The sequence below is a fragment of the Hemiscyllium ocellatum genome, chromosome 50 (assembly GCF_020745735.1).
Source record: "Hemiscyllium ocellatum isolate sHemOce1 chromosome 50, sHemOce1.pat.X.cur, whole genome shotgun sequence".
Classification (NCBI taxonomy): domain Eukaryota; kingdom Metazoa; phylum Chordata; class Chondrichthyes; order Orectolobiformes; family Hemiscylliidae; genus Hemiscyllium; species Hemiscyllium ocellatum.
Window position 1 is genome coordinate 6,835,731 of NC_083450.1, and position 17,341 is coordinate 6,853,071.

General features: G+C 52.9%; 1 protein-coding gene across 1 annotated transcript in view; it reads left to right on the plus strand.

Moving 5' to 3' along the window:
* Positions 1-17,341, plus strand: part of dcst2 (DC-STAMP domain containing 2) — a 67,560-nt gene that overhangs the window by 41,997 nt on the left and 8,222 nt on the right. The window contains 5 exon segments of the mRNA XM_060820649.1: positions 207-371; positions 4,117-4,284; positions 10,282-10,382; positions 11,326-11,570; positions 14,773-14,900. Of these exon segments, the coding sequence (XP_060676632.1) occupies positions 207-371; positions 4,117-4,284; positions 10,282-10,382; positions 11,326-11,570; positions 14,773-14,900 (807 nt within the window).

Here is a 17,341-nt window from a genome sequence, read left to right on the forward strand (position 1 = left end):
GGAGCGAGTCCCCCATTCTCTCTCTGTGCTCTATGAGTCCACGGTCGGCCTGTGAGAGTTGGGCCGAAGAATGTGTTCCCTCGCTGTCCCGACTCTACCGAATGCCGTAGTCACTCGATGGGCCGAAGGGCCTCATCCCTGTTCCAGAAGCTTCTGGCCTATCAGCGGGCGCTTGAACGCACAATCTTTTGTCCCCCTGTTGGCAGGGTCCTACTACCTGACACTATCGGAAAAGCAGAAATACATTGTGGGATTCACCACGGTCCTGAGGCAGTCAGTGTCTGTCGTGATCATCATCCTCTTGGACTACACTATCTTCTGGGTCCTCGATATGGTCAGTTACCACCTGCAAGTGGAGATCGTCGCTAGATGTGAGTCCCCCATCTCCCTCCCTTGATTTTCCGATGATACAGTCTTCCTGTTTTTCTGCTGGTCAGTTTATCCCACCCCCATCCATTGGCCCTCCATGAGCTCCGACGTTCCTGAGGTGGGAATTCCGAGTTCCAGGCCTTCAGGAAGGTAGACACCGGCTAGGCCGAATGCTGCCACTTCAGCACCACCACCCCGTTTCCCCAGGCAACATCCCTGTCTCAGCGCACTGTCCACTCCCCATTGGGAGTGAGTCCCCCATTCACCCCCTACTCCCAATGGGAGTGAGTCCCCCATTCACCCCCTACTCCCAATGGGAGTGAGTCCCCCATTCTCCCCCTACACCCAGTGGGAGCGAGTCCCCCATTCTCCCCCCCTACTCCCAATGGGAGCGAGTCCCTCATTCTCCCCCCCTACTCCCAATGGGAGCGAGTCCCTCATTCTCCCCCCCTACTCCCAATGGGAGTGAGTCCCCCATTCACCCCCTACTCCCAATGGGAGTGAGTCCCCCATTCTCCCCCTACACCCAGTGGGAGCGAGTCCCCCATTCTCCCCCCCTACTCCCAATGGGAGTGAGTCCCCCATTCTCCCCCCCTAATCCCCATGGAAGCGAGTCCCCCATTCTCCCCCCCTACTCCCAATGGGAGTGAGTCCCCCATTCTCCCCCCCTTAATCCCCGTGGGAGTGAGTCCCGCATTCTCTCCCCTCTCCCCATGGGAGCGAGTCCCCCATTCCCCCAACCTCTCACCCCCCCCGCCGTGGAAACAAAATCCACATTTTCTCTGCTCTCCGGGATGGGGTGGAGGGAATGGAGGGGGTGGGATAACATTTCCCCTGAACTCCTCATTGGATTTACTAGCCCTAGATTGTTGGACACATCATAATCATTAGGGGCATGGACATGGTCAATAGCCAAAGTATCTTCCCCAGGGTCAGGGACTCCAAAACCAGAGGGGCACAGGTTAAAGGTGAGAGGGGAAAGATTTAAAAGGGACCTTAGAGGCAGGTTTTCACAAAGTTTTTAACGGAACAGTAGACTGAATTGAACAAACTATGCAAGGTACGAGGTCAGGCACAGGGGTGTTTGCTGAAGTGTTCAGCTCCATTTGCCGCTCCCTCAGAGACCGGAACATTCCGTGTCCAAACCCAACACGAGCTGGGCAATATCCAGGCTTAGGCTGACAAGGGGTGAGTAACATCGGTGCCACACAGGCGATGACCATCACCAACAACAGAGAATCCAACCATCACCCCCTTGATGTTCAATGGTTTCACCATCACTGAATCCCACCCCCCACCCCCCCAACTATCCCTGGGCACTATGGGACAATTTAGCATGGCCAATCCACCCTAACCGGCACATCCCTGGGCACTATGGGACAATTTAGCATGGCCAATCCACCCTAACCTGCACATCCCTGGGCACTACGGGACAATTTAGCATGGCCAATCCACCCTAACCTGCACATCCCTGGGCACTATGGGACAATTTAGCATGGCCAATCCACCCTAACCTGCACATCCCGGGTCACTACGGGACAATTTAGCATGGCCAATCCACCCTAACCTGCACATCCCTGGTCACTACGGGACAATTTAGCATGGCCAATCCACCCTAACCTGCACATCCCTGGTCACTACGGGACAATTTAGCATGGCCAATCCACCCTAACCTGCACATCCCTGGGCACTACGGGACAATTTAGCATGGTCAATCCACCCTAACCTGCACATCCCTGGTCACTACGGGACAATTTAGCATGGCCAATCCACCCTAACCTGCACATCCCTGGGCACTACGGGACAATTTAGCATGGTCAATCCATCCTAACCTGCACATCCCTGGACACTACGGGACAATTTAGCATGGTCAATCCACCCTAACCTGCACAGCCCTGGGCACTACGGGACAATTTAGCATGGCCAATCCACCCTAACCTGCACATCCCTGGGCACTACGGGACAATTTAGCATGGTCAATCCACCCTAACCTGCACATCCCTGGGCACTATGGGACAATTTAGCATGGCCAATCCACCCTAACCTGCACATCCCTGGGCACTATGGGACAATTTAGCATGGCCAATCCACCCTAACCTGCACATCCCTGGTCACTACGGGGCAATTTAGCATGGCCAATCCACCCTAACCTGCACATCCCTGGTCACTACGGGACAATTTAACATGGCCAATCCACCCTAACCTGCACATCCCTGGGCACTATGGGACAATTTAGCATGGTCAATCCATCCTAACCTGCACATCCCTGGGCACTATGGGACAATTTAGCATGACCAATCCACCCTAACCTGCACATCCCTGGGCACTATGGGACAATTTAGCATGGCCAATCCACCCTAACCTGTACATGCCTGGGCACTATGGGACAATTTAGCATGGCCAATCCACCCTAACCTGCACATCCCTGGGCACTATGGGACACTTTAGCATGGCCAATCTACCCTAACCTGCACATCCCTGGGCACTATGGGACAATTTAGCATGGCCAATCCACCCTAACCTGCACATCCCTGGGCACTATGGGACAATTTAGCATGGCCAATCCACCCTAACCTGCACATCCCTGGGCGCTACGGGACAAATTAGCATGGCCAATCCACCCTAACCTGCACATCCCTGGTCACTACGGGACAATTTAGCATGGTCAATCCATCCTAACCTGCACATCCCTGGACACTACGGGACAATTTAGCATGGTCAATCCACCCTAACCTGCACATCCCTGGGCACTACGGGACAATTTAGCATGGTCAATCCACCCTAACCTGCACATCCCTGGACACTACGGAACAATTTAGCATGGTCAATCCACCCTAACCTGCACATCCCTGGTCACTACGGGACAATTTAGCATGGCCAATCCACCCTAACCTGCACATCCCTGGGCACTACGGGACAATTTAGCATGGTCAATCCATCCTAACCTGCACATCCCTGGTCACTACGGGACAATTTAGCATGGCCAATCCACCCTAACCTGCACATCCCTGGGCACTACGGGACAATTTAGCATGGCCAATCCACCCTAACCTGCACATCCCTGGGCACTACGGGACAATTTAGCATGGTCAATCCACCCTAAACTGCACATCCCTGGGCACTACGGGACAATTTAACATGGCCAATCCACTCTAACCTGCACATCCCTGGGCACTATGGGACAATTTAGCATGACCAATCCACCCTAACCTGCACATCCCTGGGCACTATGGGACAATTTAGCATGGCCAATCCACCCTAACCTGCACATCCCTGGGCACTATGGGACAATTTAGCATGGCCCACCCACCCTCACCTGCACAGCTTTGGACTATGGGAGGAACCCCACACAGACATGGGGTTGGAGAACGTGCAAAGTCCACACCTCAAGTTGGGGTGGGGGGAGGGGGAAATCGAATCCGGGTCCCTGGCTCCGGGAGGCAGCGGTGCTAACCACTGAGCCACTGTGCCAGCCCCAGTTTGGCAGATGAGGCAGGAGCCCATTTAAAATGGAGCTGGGTCCCGCCAGGGTCAGGAGCAGAGGCCGGAGTTTGGGATCGGCGAGTTTATTCAGCGGGCAGCATCACGGTCGTCTCTCCCTGCAGCGTATGCTCTCTGAGATTCTAACTGAAGGACATGTTCCCGAGGTGTCTCAGGTTATTTCACTCCTCGAAGCGATGTCAATGCAAGGTACACGCCACGTGTGTGATTGCTCGGAACACTTATCACGTCTGATCCCTCCCTCAGCACCTGTGATCCTGGGAATCTCCGTCAATGGGACTGGATACGCCTCTGATATCTATCGCAACATGGTGTCAGCGTTCGATGTGGTACAGGGCGGAAATATCACTGTGGTCTCCAAGAGGTGTGCAATCATCCCATCACCTCCAAACTACAAAATCTACTCATTAATTGGTGAGCATACTCCAGACCTCGCTGTGTACCGCGCACACACTCACACACACACATGCACACTCCCCCCTCCCCACACACACACTCCCCTGTCCCCACACACACTCACTCACACACACACACACTCCCCCCTCCCCACACACACACACACACACACACACACACTCTCCCCTCCCCACACACACTCACACACACACTCCCCCCTCCCCACACACACACTAACCCCTCCCCCCACACACTCACTCACACACACACACTCCCCCCTCCCCACACACACTCACACACACACACTCTCCCCTCCCCACACACACTCACACACACACACACTCCCCCCTCCCCACACACACACTACCCCCTCCCCACACACACTCACTCACACACACACACTCCCCCCCTCCCCACACACACTCACACACACACACTCCCCCCCCACACACACTCCCCCCTCCCCACACACACTCACACACACACTCCCCCCTCCCCACACACACTCACACACACACTCCCCCCAACACACACTCACTCACACACACACACTCCCCCCTCCCCACACACACTCACACACACACACTCCCCCCTCCCCACACACACACACACACACACTCCCCCCCACACACACTCACTCACACACACACACTCCCCCCTCCCCACACACACTCACACACACACACTCCCCCCTCCCCACACACACTCACACACACACACTCCCCCCTCCCCACACACACTCACTCACACACACACACACTCACACACACTCTCCCCCCTCCCCACGCACACACACACACACAAACTACCCCCTCCCCACACACACATACACACACACACACACACGCACTCAAACACAAACTACCCCCTCCCCACACACACACACACGCTCACACACACGGACACACACTCAAATACTAACTCCCCCCCTTCCCCCTCCCCCCGCCACCCCACACACACACACACACACACACACACACAAACTGCATGTGTACCATTCCCACTGACAGTAACAATAGAATAGTTTGATCCGGTGGCAGAGTGGTTAGCCCCGCTGCCTCACGGCGCCAGGGACCCGGGTTCGATTCCTCACCTCGGGGTGACCGTCTGAGTGGAGTTTGCACATTCTCTCCCCTCCCCCGGTATCAGCCTGGTTTTCCTCGTACTTCAGTTGCCTCCCACAGTCCAAAGGTGTGCAGGATAGGATGGATTGGCCATGCTAAATTGTCCCATAGTGCCCAGGCACATGCAGGTTAGGGTGGATTGGCCATGCTAAATTGCCCCATAGTGCCCAGGGATGTGCAGGTTAGGGTGGATTGGCCATGCTAAATTGTCCCATAGTGCTCAGGGATGTGCAGGTTAGGGTGGATTGGCCATGCTAAATTGCCCCATAGTGCTCAGGGATGTGCAGGTTAGGGTGGATTGGCCATGCTAAATTGTCCCGTAGTGCCCAGGGATGTGCAGGTTAGGGTGGATTAGTCAGGAATAAGTGTAGAGTCGGGAAATGGATCTGGGTGGGTTACTCTTCGGAGGGTCAGTGTGGACTTGTTGGACCAGATGGCCTGTTACCACACTGTCGGGATTCTATGATCCTCCAAAGGGACTCTGAACGTGCCTGTATAATTCTGACTGACTATAACGTACACTGAACATTTCTCGATAACACATTGGTCACCCTGTAATCGGGAGGATATGTTTAAGCTGGAGAGGATCCTGAAGGGATTGACCAGGATGTTGCTGGGTATGGGAAGGTCTGAGTTATAAAGAAAGTTTGGATAGACTGACACATATTGAGTCACAGAGCTGTCCAGCACGGAAATAACCCTTCAGTCCAACCTGTCCATGCAGACCAGATATTCCAAATTAATCTAGTCCCATTTACCAGAACTTGGTCCATCTCCCTCTAAACTCTTCCTACGCCTTTGAAATGCTGTCATTGTACCAGCCTCCACCTTCCTCTGGCAGCTCATTCCACACACGTACCACCCTCTGTGTGAAAAAGTTGCCCCGTATATCACTTTCATACCTTTCCCCTCTCCCCCTAAACCTATGCCCCTCTAGTTCTGGACTCCCCCACCCCAGGGACAAACCTTGTCTATTTATCCTATCCATGCCCCCTCATGGTTTTATAAACCTCTATAAGGTCACCCCTCAGCCTCCAACGCTCCAGGGAAAACAGCCCCAGCCTGTTCAGCCTCTCCCTGTAGCTCAAACCCTCCAACATCCTTGTCAATCTTTTCTGAACCCTTTCACAACATCTTTCTGACAGGAAAGAGACCAGAATTGCACGCAATATTCCAACAGTGGCCTAACCAATGTCCTGTACAGCCGCAACGTGACCTCCCAACTCCTGTACTCAATACTCTGACCAATAAAGGAAAGCATACCAAACGCCACCTTCACTATCCTATCTACCTGCGACTCCACTTTCAAGGAGCTATGAACCTGCACTCCAAGGTCTCTTTGTTCAGCAATACTCCCCAGGACCTTACTTCTTTCACTGGACCGTAGGAGGTTGAGAGGCAACGTTACAGGAGTATATAAAATAACAAGGGGTGTAGATAGAGTAAACGGGAGTTACTTTTTCCCAGTGGGGGGAATGGTGGATGTCAAAGTTAGGGGGCGCATTTTTAAGGTGAGAGGAGAGGGATTATATAAAAAAAACCACGAGGGCCAAATATTTTACACAGAGAGTCGTTCGCGTGTGGAATGAACTTCATGAGGAAGAGGCTACTTCATTTAAAAGAAATTTGGTTAAAGTACATGATGAGAGCTGAAAATGTGTTGCTGGAAAAGCGCAGCAGGTCAGGCAGCATCCAAGGAACAGGAAATTTCGGGCACAAGCCTTTCTTCAGGAATGAGGAGAGTGTGCCAGGCAGGCTAAGATAAAAGGTAGGGAGGAGGGACTTGTGGGAGGGGCGATGGAGATGTGATAGGTGGAAGGAGGTCAAGGTGAGGGTGATAGGCCGGAGTGGGGTGGGGGCGGAGAGGTCAGGAAGAAGATTGCAGGTTAGGAGGGCGGTGCTGAGTTCGAGGGATTTGACTGAGACAAGGTGGGGGGAGGGGAAATGAGGAAACTGGAGAAATCTGAGTTCATCCCTTGTGGCTGGAGGGTTCCCAGGCGGAAGATGAGGCGCTCTTCCTCCAACCGTCGTGTTGTTATGTTCTGGCGATGGAGGAGTCCAAGGACCTGCATGTCCTCGGTGGAGTGGGAGGGAGAGTTAAAGTGTTGAGCCACGGGGTGGTTGGGTTGGTTGGTCCGGGTGTCCCTGAGGTGTTCTCTGAAATGTTCCGCAAGTAGGCGGCCCGTCTCCCCAATATAGAGGAGGCCACATCGGGTGCAGCGGATGCAATAGATGATGTGTGTGGAGGCGCAGGTGAATTTGTGGCGGATATGGAAGGATCCCTTGGGGCCTTGGAGGGAAGTGAGGGAGGAGGTGTGGGTGCAAGTTTTGCATTTCCTGCGGTTGCAGGGGAAGGTGTCGGGAGTGGAGGTTGCGTTGGTGGGGGGGTGTGGACCTGACGAGGGAGTCACGAAGGGAGTGGTCTTTGCAGAACGCTGATAGGGGAGGGGAGGGAAATATATCCCTGGTGGTGGGGTCCGTTTGGAGGTGGCGGAAATGACAGCGGATGATACGCTGTATACGGAGGTTGGTGGGATGGTAGGTGAGAACCAGTGGGGTTCTGTCTTGGTGGCGGTTGGAGGGGCGGGGCTCAAGGGCTGAGGAGCAGGAAGTGGAGGAGATGCGGTGGAGGGCATCGTCGATCACGTCTGGGGGGAATCTGCGGTCCTTGAAGAAGGAGGCCATCTGGGCTCTGAATAGACCTTTCCATTTCTATCTCGGGCGACCGAATCAACACAGACATCTACTATAAACCGACTGACTCTCACAGCTACCTGGACTGCACCTCCTCCCACCCTGCCCCCTGTAAAAACGCCATCCCATATTCCCAATTCTTTCGTCTCCGCCGCATCTGCTCCCAGGAGGACCAGTTCCAATACCATATCTCCTCCACTTCCCGCTCCTCCGCCCTTGGGCCCCGCCCGTCCAACCGCCACCAAGACAGAACCCCACTGGTTCTCACCTACCACCCCACCAACCTCCGTATACAGCGTATCACCCGCCGTCATTTCCGCCACCTCCAAACGGACCCCACCACCAGGGATATATTTCCCTCCCCTCCCCTATCAGCGTTCCGCAAAGACCACTCCCTTCGTGACTCCCTCGTCAGGTCCACACCCCCCACCAACCCAACCTGATCTGCCGGCACCTTCCCCTGCAACCGCAGGAAATGCAAAACTTGCGCCCACACCTCTTCCCTTACTTCTCTCCAAGGCCCCAAGGGATCCTTCCATATCTGCCACAAGTTCACCTGCGCCTCCACACACATCATCTATTGCATCCGCTGCACCCAATGTGGCCTCCTCTATATTGGGGAGACGGGCCGCCTACTTGCGGAACGCTTCAGGAAACACCTTTGGGACGCCCGGACCAACCAACCCAACCACCCCGTGGCTCAACACTTTAACTCTCCCTCCCACTCCACCAGGTCCTTGGACTCCTCCATCGCCAGAACATAACAACACAACGGTTGGAGGAAGAGCGCCTCATCTTCCGCCTGGGAACCCTCCAGCCACAAGGGATGAACTCAGATTTCTCCAGTTTCCTCATTTCCCCTCCCCCCACCTTGTCTCAGTCGATTCCCTCGAACTCAGCACCGCCCTCCTAACCTGCAATCTTCTTCCTGACCTCTCCGCCCCCACCCCACTCCGGCCTATCACCCTCACCTTGACCTCCTTCCATCTATCACATCTCCATCGACCCTCCCACAAGTCCCTCCTCCCTACCTTTTATCTTAGCCTGCCTGGCACACTCTCCTCATTCCTGAAGATGGGCTTGTGCCCGAAACGTCGAATTTCCTGTTCCTTGGATGCTGCCTGACCTGCTGCGCTTTTCCAGCAACACATTTTCAGCTCTGATCTCCAGCATCTGCAGACCTCACTTTTTACTTAAAGTACATGATGAGGAAAGGTTTGGATGGATATGGGTCAGGAGCAGGCAGGTGGGACTAGATTAGTTTGGGATTATATACTGGTTGGGCCATGTGTTTCTGTGCAGTGTGACTCTTTGACTTTATCTCTATAATAAATACTGACCGTGTCTGTGTAATTTACACTGACTGTAACATACACTGAACATTTCCCTATAATATTCTTTCGTGTAAACTATACATTGATTGTCCTCACACTGACTTGTCTAAAGAATTCAAACTGACAAAAGCCAAAACAAAAGATATTCTAAACTCTAAAATACGAAAGGGCAGACATTTTTTAAACCGTTTGTTTGGTTTTGGGCAATTGGCTGCGATTCACTGGCCAGCCAGTTAGACCTAGATCTCCTCTGTAATTAGGATTTTTTAAAAAGAGTTTTCATCGTCTTCTCTCACTTGCGGGGAATTGGGGGGGGGGCGGGGGTGGTGGGGAGGGAGATGATGGTATGATGGTGGTGGTGAGATCTGGCCATCTTTTTGCAGTTCCAAATACAATTGCCTCCTCAGGTCTGTGTCATCTCCAATTTAAAGCAAATTCAGAAGCTGTTGCAGGCAGTGTTGTTTTGTTCATAACCTGAGAACTGGTGCCAGCGTGTCTCACAAATCCAGTTTCTCCAAAAACTGACTGTCTACATAATGAACACAGGAGGCGAAATATCTCTGCAACATGTAGACAGTGTGGTATAAATATCTAGAATATCAATGGACTAAATGCAACGACTGTTATATTCGGGTTAGTTCAAGGAACAGAGCAATATATAATTGAATGAAAGGGTAATTCTATAATAGACAGTTCAATACATGAAGAGTGTTTGGTTATAATATTTACTTGATGGGTTTGGTGGGACAATAATCCTGCATTGAAAGTTTTGAGAGAATGCTCATGGAAGCCAGGAACAGGTAAAATAAAGAACTAAAACAAAACATTGCATCATTACATTCCTGTGTCTGTTTGCCTTCCAGGAGTTTTATATGGAATTACTTTCTTCATTGTTTTATTTGGATGTTACATATGCAGATTGCGGAGATATATCTGCTCTGTCTATTACCCTTCCAGAGAGCGGGTGAGTTGAGGTGGAACATACCACCAATGTGCAATTGGTTCTCCCCACAGGCATGGATCTGCACTCCCCAAACCTCACCCTTCATTCAATACAGGCAACGACGTCTTACAGCCACTTAAAGGGGAGTAGGAGCCATGCCTTAATGTCTCAAGCTGAAACAACGTAGCTCCAACAGCACCCGCTCCCTCAACGCTGACCCCCCTCCCCCCACAGCGACTGTTCCCTCAGCGCTGACCCTCCGATAGCACCCACTCCCTCAGCACTGACCCTCTGACAGCACCCGCTTCCTCAGCACTGACCCTCCGACAGCGCCCGCTCCCTCAGCGCTGACCCTCCCACAGCACCCGCTCCCTCAGCGCTGACCCTCTCACAGCACCCACTCCCTCAGCGCTGACCTTCCCAAAGCACCCGCTCGCTCAGCACTGACCCTCCCACAGCGATTGTTCCCTCAGCGCTGACCCTCCGACAGCACTCGCTCCCTTAGCGCTGACCCTCTCACAGCACCCACTCCCTCAGCGCTGACCCTCCCAAAGCACCCGCTCGCTCAGCACTGACCCTCCCAAAGCACCCGCTCCCTCAGCGCTGATCCTCCCACAGCACCCACTCCTTCAGCACTGACCCTCTGACAGTGCCCACTCCCTCAGCATTGACCCTCTGACAGGGTCTGCTTCCTCAGCACTGACCCTCCGACAGCACCCACTCCCTCAGCGTTGATCCTCTGACAGTGCCCTCTCCCTCAGCACTGACCCTCCAACAGTGCCCACTCCCTCAGCACTGACCCTCCAACAGTGCCCACTCCCTCAGCACTGACCCTCCGACAGTGCCCGCTCCCTCAGCACTGACCCTCCCTCTGAGCCCGCTCCCTCCCTGCTGACTCTCTGATAGAGTGGCGGGTCACTAATTCACCTCACTATTGACCACCTTGTGTCATTGCTGTTGTCAGGAACGAATCTGCTATCTCTACAACCAGATCACCTCCAAACGCACATCCCTGCTGAAGGCTCTATTCCAAGCAGTGCAGAAAAATTCCACCGACGCTGGGCACACTAACGTCCTCCTTGTCCTGGCTGCACGGTAAGGACCATGCCTCCAGGATTTCACTGGGACTCACCACCTCCAACTCAGGCCCGCTGTCCCCTCTCTTCAGTACTGGGATATCTTCCAAACCAGTGGGACGGTGGCTCAGCCGTTAGCACGGCTGCCTCATGGTGCCAGGGACTTGGGTTCGATTCCTCACTCGGAGCAACTCTCCGTGTGGGGTTTGCACATTCTCCCCCCATGTCTCAGTGGGTTTCCTCCCACAGTCCGCAGATGTGCAGGTCAGGGTGGATTGGCCATGCTAAATTGTCCCGTAGTGCCCAGGGATGTGCAGGTTAGGGTGGATTGGCCATGCTAAATTGTCCCATAGTGCCCAGGGATGTGCAGGTTAGGGTGGATTGGCCATGCTAAATTGTCCCGTAGTGCCCAGGGATGTGCAGGTTAGGGTGGATTGGCCATGCTAAATTGTCACATAGTGCCCAGGGATGTGCAGGTTAGGGTGGATTGGCCATGCTAAATATTCCCATAGTGCCCAGGGATGTACAGGTTAGGGTGGATTGGCCATGCTAAATTGTCCTGTAATGCCCAGGGATGTGCAGGTTAGGGTGGATTGGCCATGCTAAATATTCCCATAGTGCCCAGGGATGTACAGGTTAGGGTGGATGGGCCATGCTAAATTGTCCCGTAGTGCCCAGGGATGTGTAGGTTAGGGTGGATTGGCCATGCTAAATTGTCCCATAGTGCCCAGGGATGTGCAGGTTAGGGTGGATTGGCTGTGCTAAATTGTCCCATAGTGCCCAGGGATGTGTAGGTTTGGTGCATTATTCAGGGGCAAATGTAGAGTGATAGGGTAGGGGAATTGATCTGGGTGGGTTACCCTTCGGAGGGTCGGTGTGGTCATGTTGGGCCGAAGGGCCTGTTTCCACACGGTAGGGAATCTCGGATTCTTTGAAAGATCAAATCGAGTAACAGGGCAGCTGAAATGGAGCACACCTGCCACTCAGGAATATCAACAGCTGAGAAATCTCCAAAGCTGAGGCAGAGTGTTGCTGCATCCAAGATCCAGAGGTTGCTATAAATGGACAATTCATGCTAGCCCACTGCATCCCAGGAGAATTTATTTAAAAATCGGTTCGGGAAGGGTGTGCAAAGAGTTTGCTTTTGAGGAGGAAGGGAGGATTTAAGGTGGCATGCATCGTATGTTCTTGCACAGTTAATTTATGCAGCCCACTTGATTCACAATGTTCTCTCAATCTGTCCCTTAAAATATTGACGCACTCAACGGGCCCTCTTGCGGTAGTGTCCCTAACCCGCGATGCCCAGGTTCAAGTCTCGAAGGTGCGATTTGAACAGGGCGACGAGAAGAATAAATTATTATCAGAAAGCGAGAGGCAGTTGCAATGCTGTTAAAAGCAAGAGACACACCGATCCCCCCATCTCTCTCTGCGCCTCTCCAGGGGTCTCTCATGGAGTCCTACAGCACGAAAACAGACCCTTCAGTTCAAGCGACGTTTCGGGCAAAAGCCCTTCGTCAGTCCTGATGAAGAGCTTATGCTCGGAACGTTGACGCTTCTGCTCCTCGGATGCTGCCTGACCTGCTGTGCTTTTCCAGCACCTTACTATTCTCAACTCTGATATCACAGCATCTGCAGATCCTCACTTTTGCCTTCGGTCCAACCGGTCTATCATCCCCAAACTAAACGAGCCCCACACCTGCCCTACTCCTGGCCCCTCTCCCTCCAAACCTTTCCTGTTCACGTACTTTATCCAAATCCTGCATCATCAGGAAGTTCATTTCACACTCGAACCACCCCCCCATGTTAAAAAAAAATTGCCCCTTGTGACTTCTTAAAATGTCTCTCCTCTCAGCTTAAAAATATGCCCCCAAATCTTGAACCCCCTCCCCACCCTATCTAACTCTATCTAAACCCCTCTCTTTTTTTTCACAAACTTCTATCTCAATCTCCAGTGAAAAATGCCCCCAGCCTTTCCTCATAACACAAACCTCCCAGACCCGGTGATCTCCCTGCTAAACCTCTTCCGAACCCCCCTCCAGTTTAATAATCTCCTTCCTGTAACAGGGCGACCGGAACTGGACACAGTTCTCCAGACGAGGCCTCACCAATGTCCTGTACAACCCCAACATGGCGTCCCCAACTCCCTCTGGCTCTTTTCTGCCTCAAATTCATCAGCTCACAAATCAGGGCAGGACTTATACACTTAATGGTGACATCCTGCGGAATGTTGCTGAACAAAGAGACCTTGGAGTGCAGGTCCATAGCTCCTTGAAAGTGGAGTCGCAGGTAGATAGGATCGTGAAGGTGGCATTTGGTATGCTTTCCTTTATTGGTCAGAGTATTGAGTACAGGAGTTGGGAGGTCATGTTGTGGCTGTACAGGACATTGGTTAGGCCGCTGTTGGAATATTGCGTGCAATTCTGGTCTCCTTCCTATTGGAAAGATGTTGTGAAACTTGAAAGGGTTCAGAAAAGATTGACAAGGATGTTGGAGGGTTCGAGCTACAGGGAGAGGCTGAACAGGCTGGGGCTGTTTACCCTGGAGCGTCGGAGGGGGTGACCTTATAGAGGTTTACAAAATCATGAGGGGCATGGACAGGGTAAATAGACAAGGTCTTTTCCCTGGGGTGGGGGGAGTCCAGAACTAGAGGGGCATAGGTTTAGGGTGAGACGGGAAAGATTTAAATGGGACCTAAGGGGCAACGTTTTCACACAGAGGGTGGTACGTGTGTGGAATGAGCTGCCAGAGGAAGTGGTGGAGGCTGGTACAATGACAGCATTTAAAAGGTATCTGGATGGGGACATGAATAGGAAGGGTTTGGAGGGATATGGGCCGGGTGCTGGCAGGCGGGACTAGATTAGTTTAGGATATCTGGTCGGCATGGACGGGTTGGACCGAAGGGTCTGTTTCCGCGCTGTACATCTCTATGACTCTAATTGGGACTAGATTAGATTGGGATATCTGGTCAGCATGGACAGGTTGGACCGAAGGGCCTGTTTCCATGCTGTACATCTCTATGACTGCAATTGGGACTAGATTAAATTGGGATATCTGGTCAGCATGGACAGGTTGGACCGAAGGGTCTGTTTCCGTGCTGTACACTTCCATGACTCTAAATAGGACGAGATTAGATTGGGATATCTGGGTCAGCATGGACAGGTTGGACCGAAGGGCCTGTTTCCGTGCTGCGTCACTCTATGACAGGTTCATGTTAAGCTGCGCTAGGCACGCGTCCATCCAATCCGCTCACCCCACTGGTGTTCAGTCAGACCCGTTCCCCCCGGGTTCGCCAGGTTAGTTTGTGACCTCCTGCCCCTGTGGACGGCTTTTTCCAGGTACAAAGTCTTCGCTTGGCTCACCGCGTTCATCGGAGTATCCCAGAAGTACTGCATGGCCTGTGGTCGCATTGCTGAAGATGAGAGCTCTGAGTACTTTGTTCCCTGTATCACGCCCGGTTGCAAAGGTAGGACTATATTTGTTGTTTTTGGTTAGGGTTTCTGCGGGCATGATTCGGGAGGGGGAGGGGGGGAGGAGCGAAAGAGGCCTCAGAACAGGAGGCCACTCAACCCGTCCAACCCGTCCAATCGTCGCGACTCCATCCACCCATCCCGGTTTCTGACCCTTCAATCCCAAGGAAGATCTCCTGGTCTCAGTTCCACAACGTCAAAAGTTGGCAGAGGGGGGAGGGGTTGCTTTTCAGACTGGGGGCCGGTGACCAACGGTGTTCCATGGGGATCTGTAAGAAACAGGGAACGTCAGACGTAGAACGTGACGGCCCAGTGCAGGCCCTACGGCCCTCGACGTTGGTCCGACCCGTGAAAAGAATCATCTAACCGACACTATTCCATTATCACCCATATGTTTGTCCAATGAAGGGGTAGGCCATTGAGCCTAGACGGGTTTAGAGGGACATGGCCCAACTGGGACTAGATTAGGATATCTGGTGGGCATGGACGAGTTGGGCCGAAGGGTCTGTCTCCATAATTGTACACCTCTATGTCTGTAAATGGGACTAGATTAGCTTGGGATATGTGGTGGGCATGGATGAGTTGGGCCGCAGGGTCTGTTTCCGTGACATATGCTGGCTGATCTTTAACGCCCTCCCACCGTGACCCTTAACCCTCACTGCTTGCCTTAAAATGCATTTAACGAGGTAGCCTCGACTGGGGGGGGGTGGAATTCCACAGATTCCCCACCCCTTGGGTGGAGAACTCCACCCCCTCCCCCCACTCAGCTCAGTCCTCAATCTGTTCCCCCTCATTTTGAGGCTACGTTCCCCTAGTTCTAGTCTCGCCTACCAGTGGAAACACCATTCCTGCTTCTATCTTATCTAACTCCCTTCATAATTTTATATGTTTCTATAATATTCCCACCCCTCCCACTCTTTTAAATTAGGTTACTTACAGTGTGGAAACAGGTCCTTCGGCCCAACAAGTCCACACCGACCCACCGAAGAGCAACCCACCCAGACCCATTCCCCTACACCTAACACTATGAGACAATTTAGCATGGCCAATCCACCCTAACCTGCACATCCCTGGGCACTACGGGACAATTTAGCATGTCCAATCCACCCTAACCTGCACATCCCTGGGCACTACGGGACAATTTAGCATGGCCCATCCACCCTAACCTGCACATCCCTGGGCACTACAGGACAATTTAGCATGGCCCATCCACCCTAATCTGCACATCCCTGGGCACTACAGGACAATTTGGCATGGCCCATCCACCCTAACCTGTACATCCCTGGACACTACAGGACAATTTAGCATGGCCCATCCACCCTAGCCTGCACATCCCTGTGCACTACAGGACAATTTAGCATGGCCCATCCACCCTAACCTGCACATCCCTGGGCTCTATGGGACAATTTAGCATGGCCAATCCACCCTAACCTGCACATCCCTGGGCACTATGGGACAATTTAGCATGGCCAATCCACCCTAACCTGCACATCCCTGGGCACTATGGGACAATTTAGCATGGCCAATCCACCCTAACCTGCACATCCCTGGGCACTATGGGACAATTTAGCATGGTCCATCCACCCTAACCTGCACATCCCTGGGCACTACAGGACAATTTAGCATGGCGCATCCACCCTAATCTGCACATCCCTGGGCACTACGGGACAATTTAGCATGGCCAATCCACCCTAACCTGCACATCCCTGGGGCACTATGGGACAATTTAGCATGGCCAATCCACCCTAACCTGCACATCCCTGGGCACTATGGGGCAATTTAGCATGGCCAATTCACTCTAACCTGCACATCCCTGGGGCACTATGGGACAATTTAGCATGGCCAATCCACCCTAACCTGCACATCCCTGGGGCACTATGGGACAATTTAGCATGGCCAATCCACCCTAACCTGCACATCCCTGGGGCACTATGGGACAATTTAGCATGGCCAATCCACCCTAACCCGCACATCCCTGGGCACTATGGGACAATTTAGCATGGCCAATCCACCCTAACCTGCACATCCCTGGGGCACTATGGGACAATTTAGCATGGCCAATCCACCCTAACCTGTACATCCCTGGGGCACTATGGGACAATTTAGCATGGCCAATCCACCCTAACCTGCACATCCCTGGGCACTATGGGACAATTTAGCATGGCCAATCCACCCTAATCTGCACATCCCTGGGCACTACAGGACAATTTGGCATGGCCCATCCACCCTAACCTGTACATCCCTGGGCACTACAGGACAATTTAGCATGGCCCATCCACCCTAACCTGCACATCCCTGGGCACTACAGGACAATTTAGCATGGCCCATCCACCCTAACCTGCACATCCCTGGGCTCTATGGGACAATTTAGCATGGCCAATACACCCTAACCTGCACATCCCGGGGCACTATGGGACAATTTAGCATGGCCAATCCA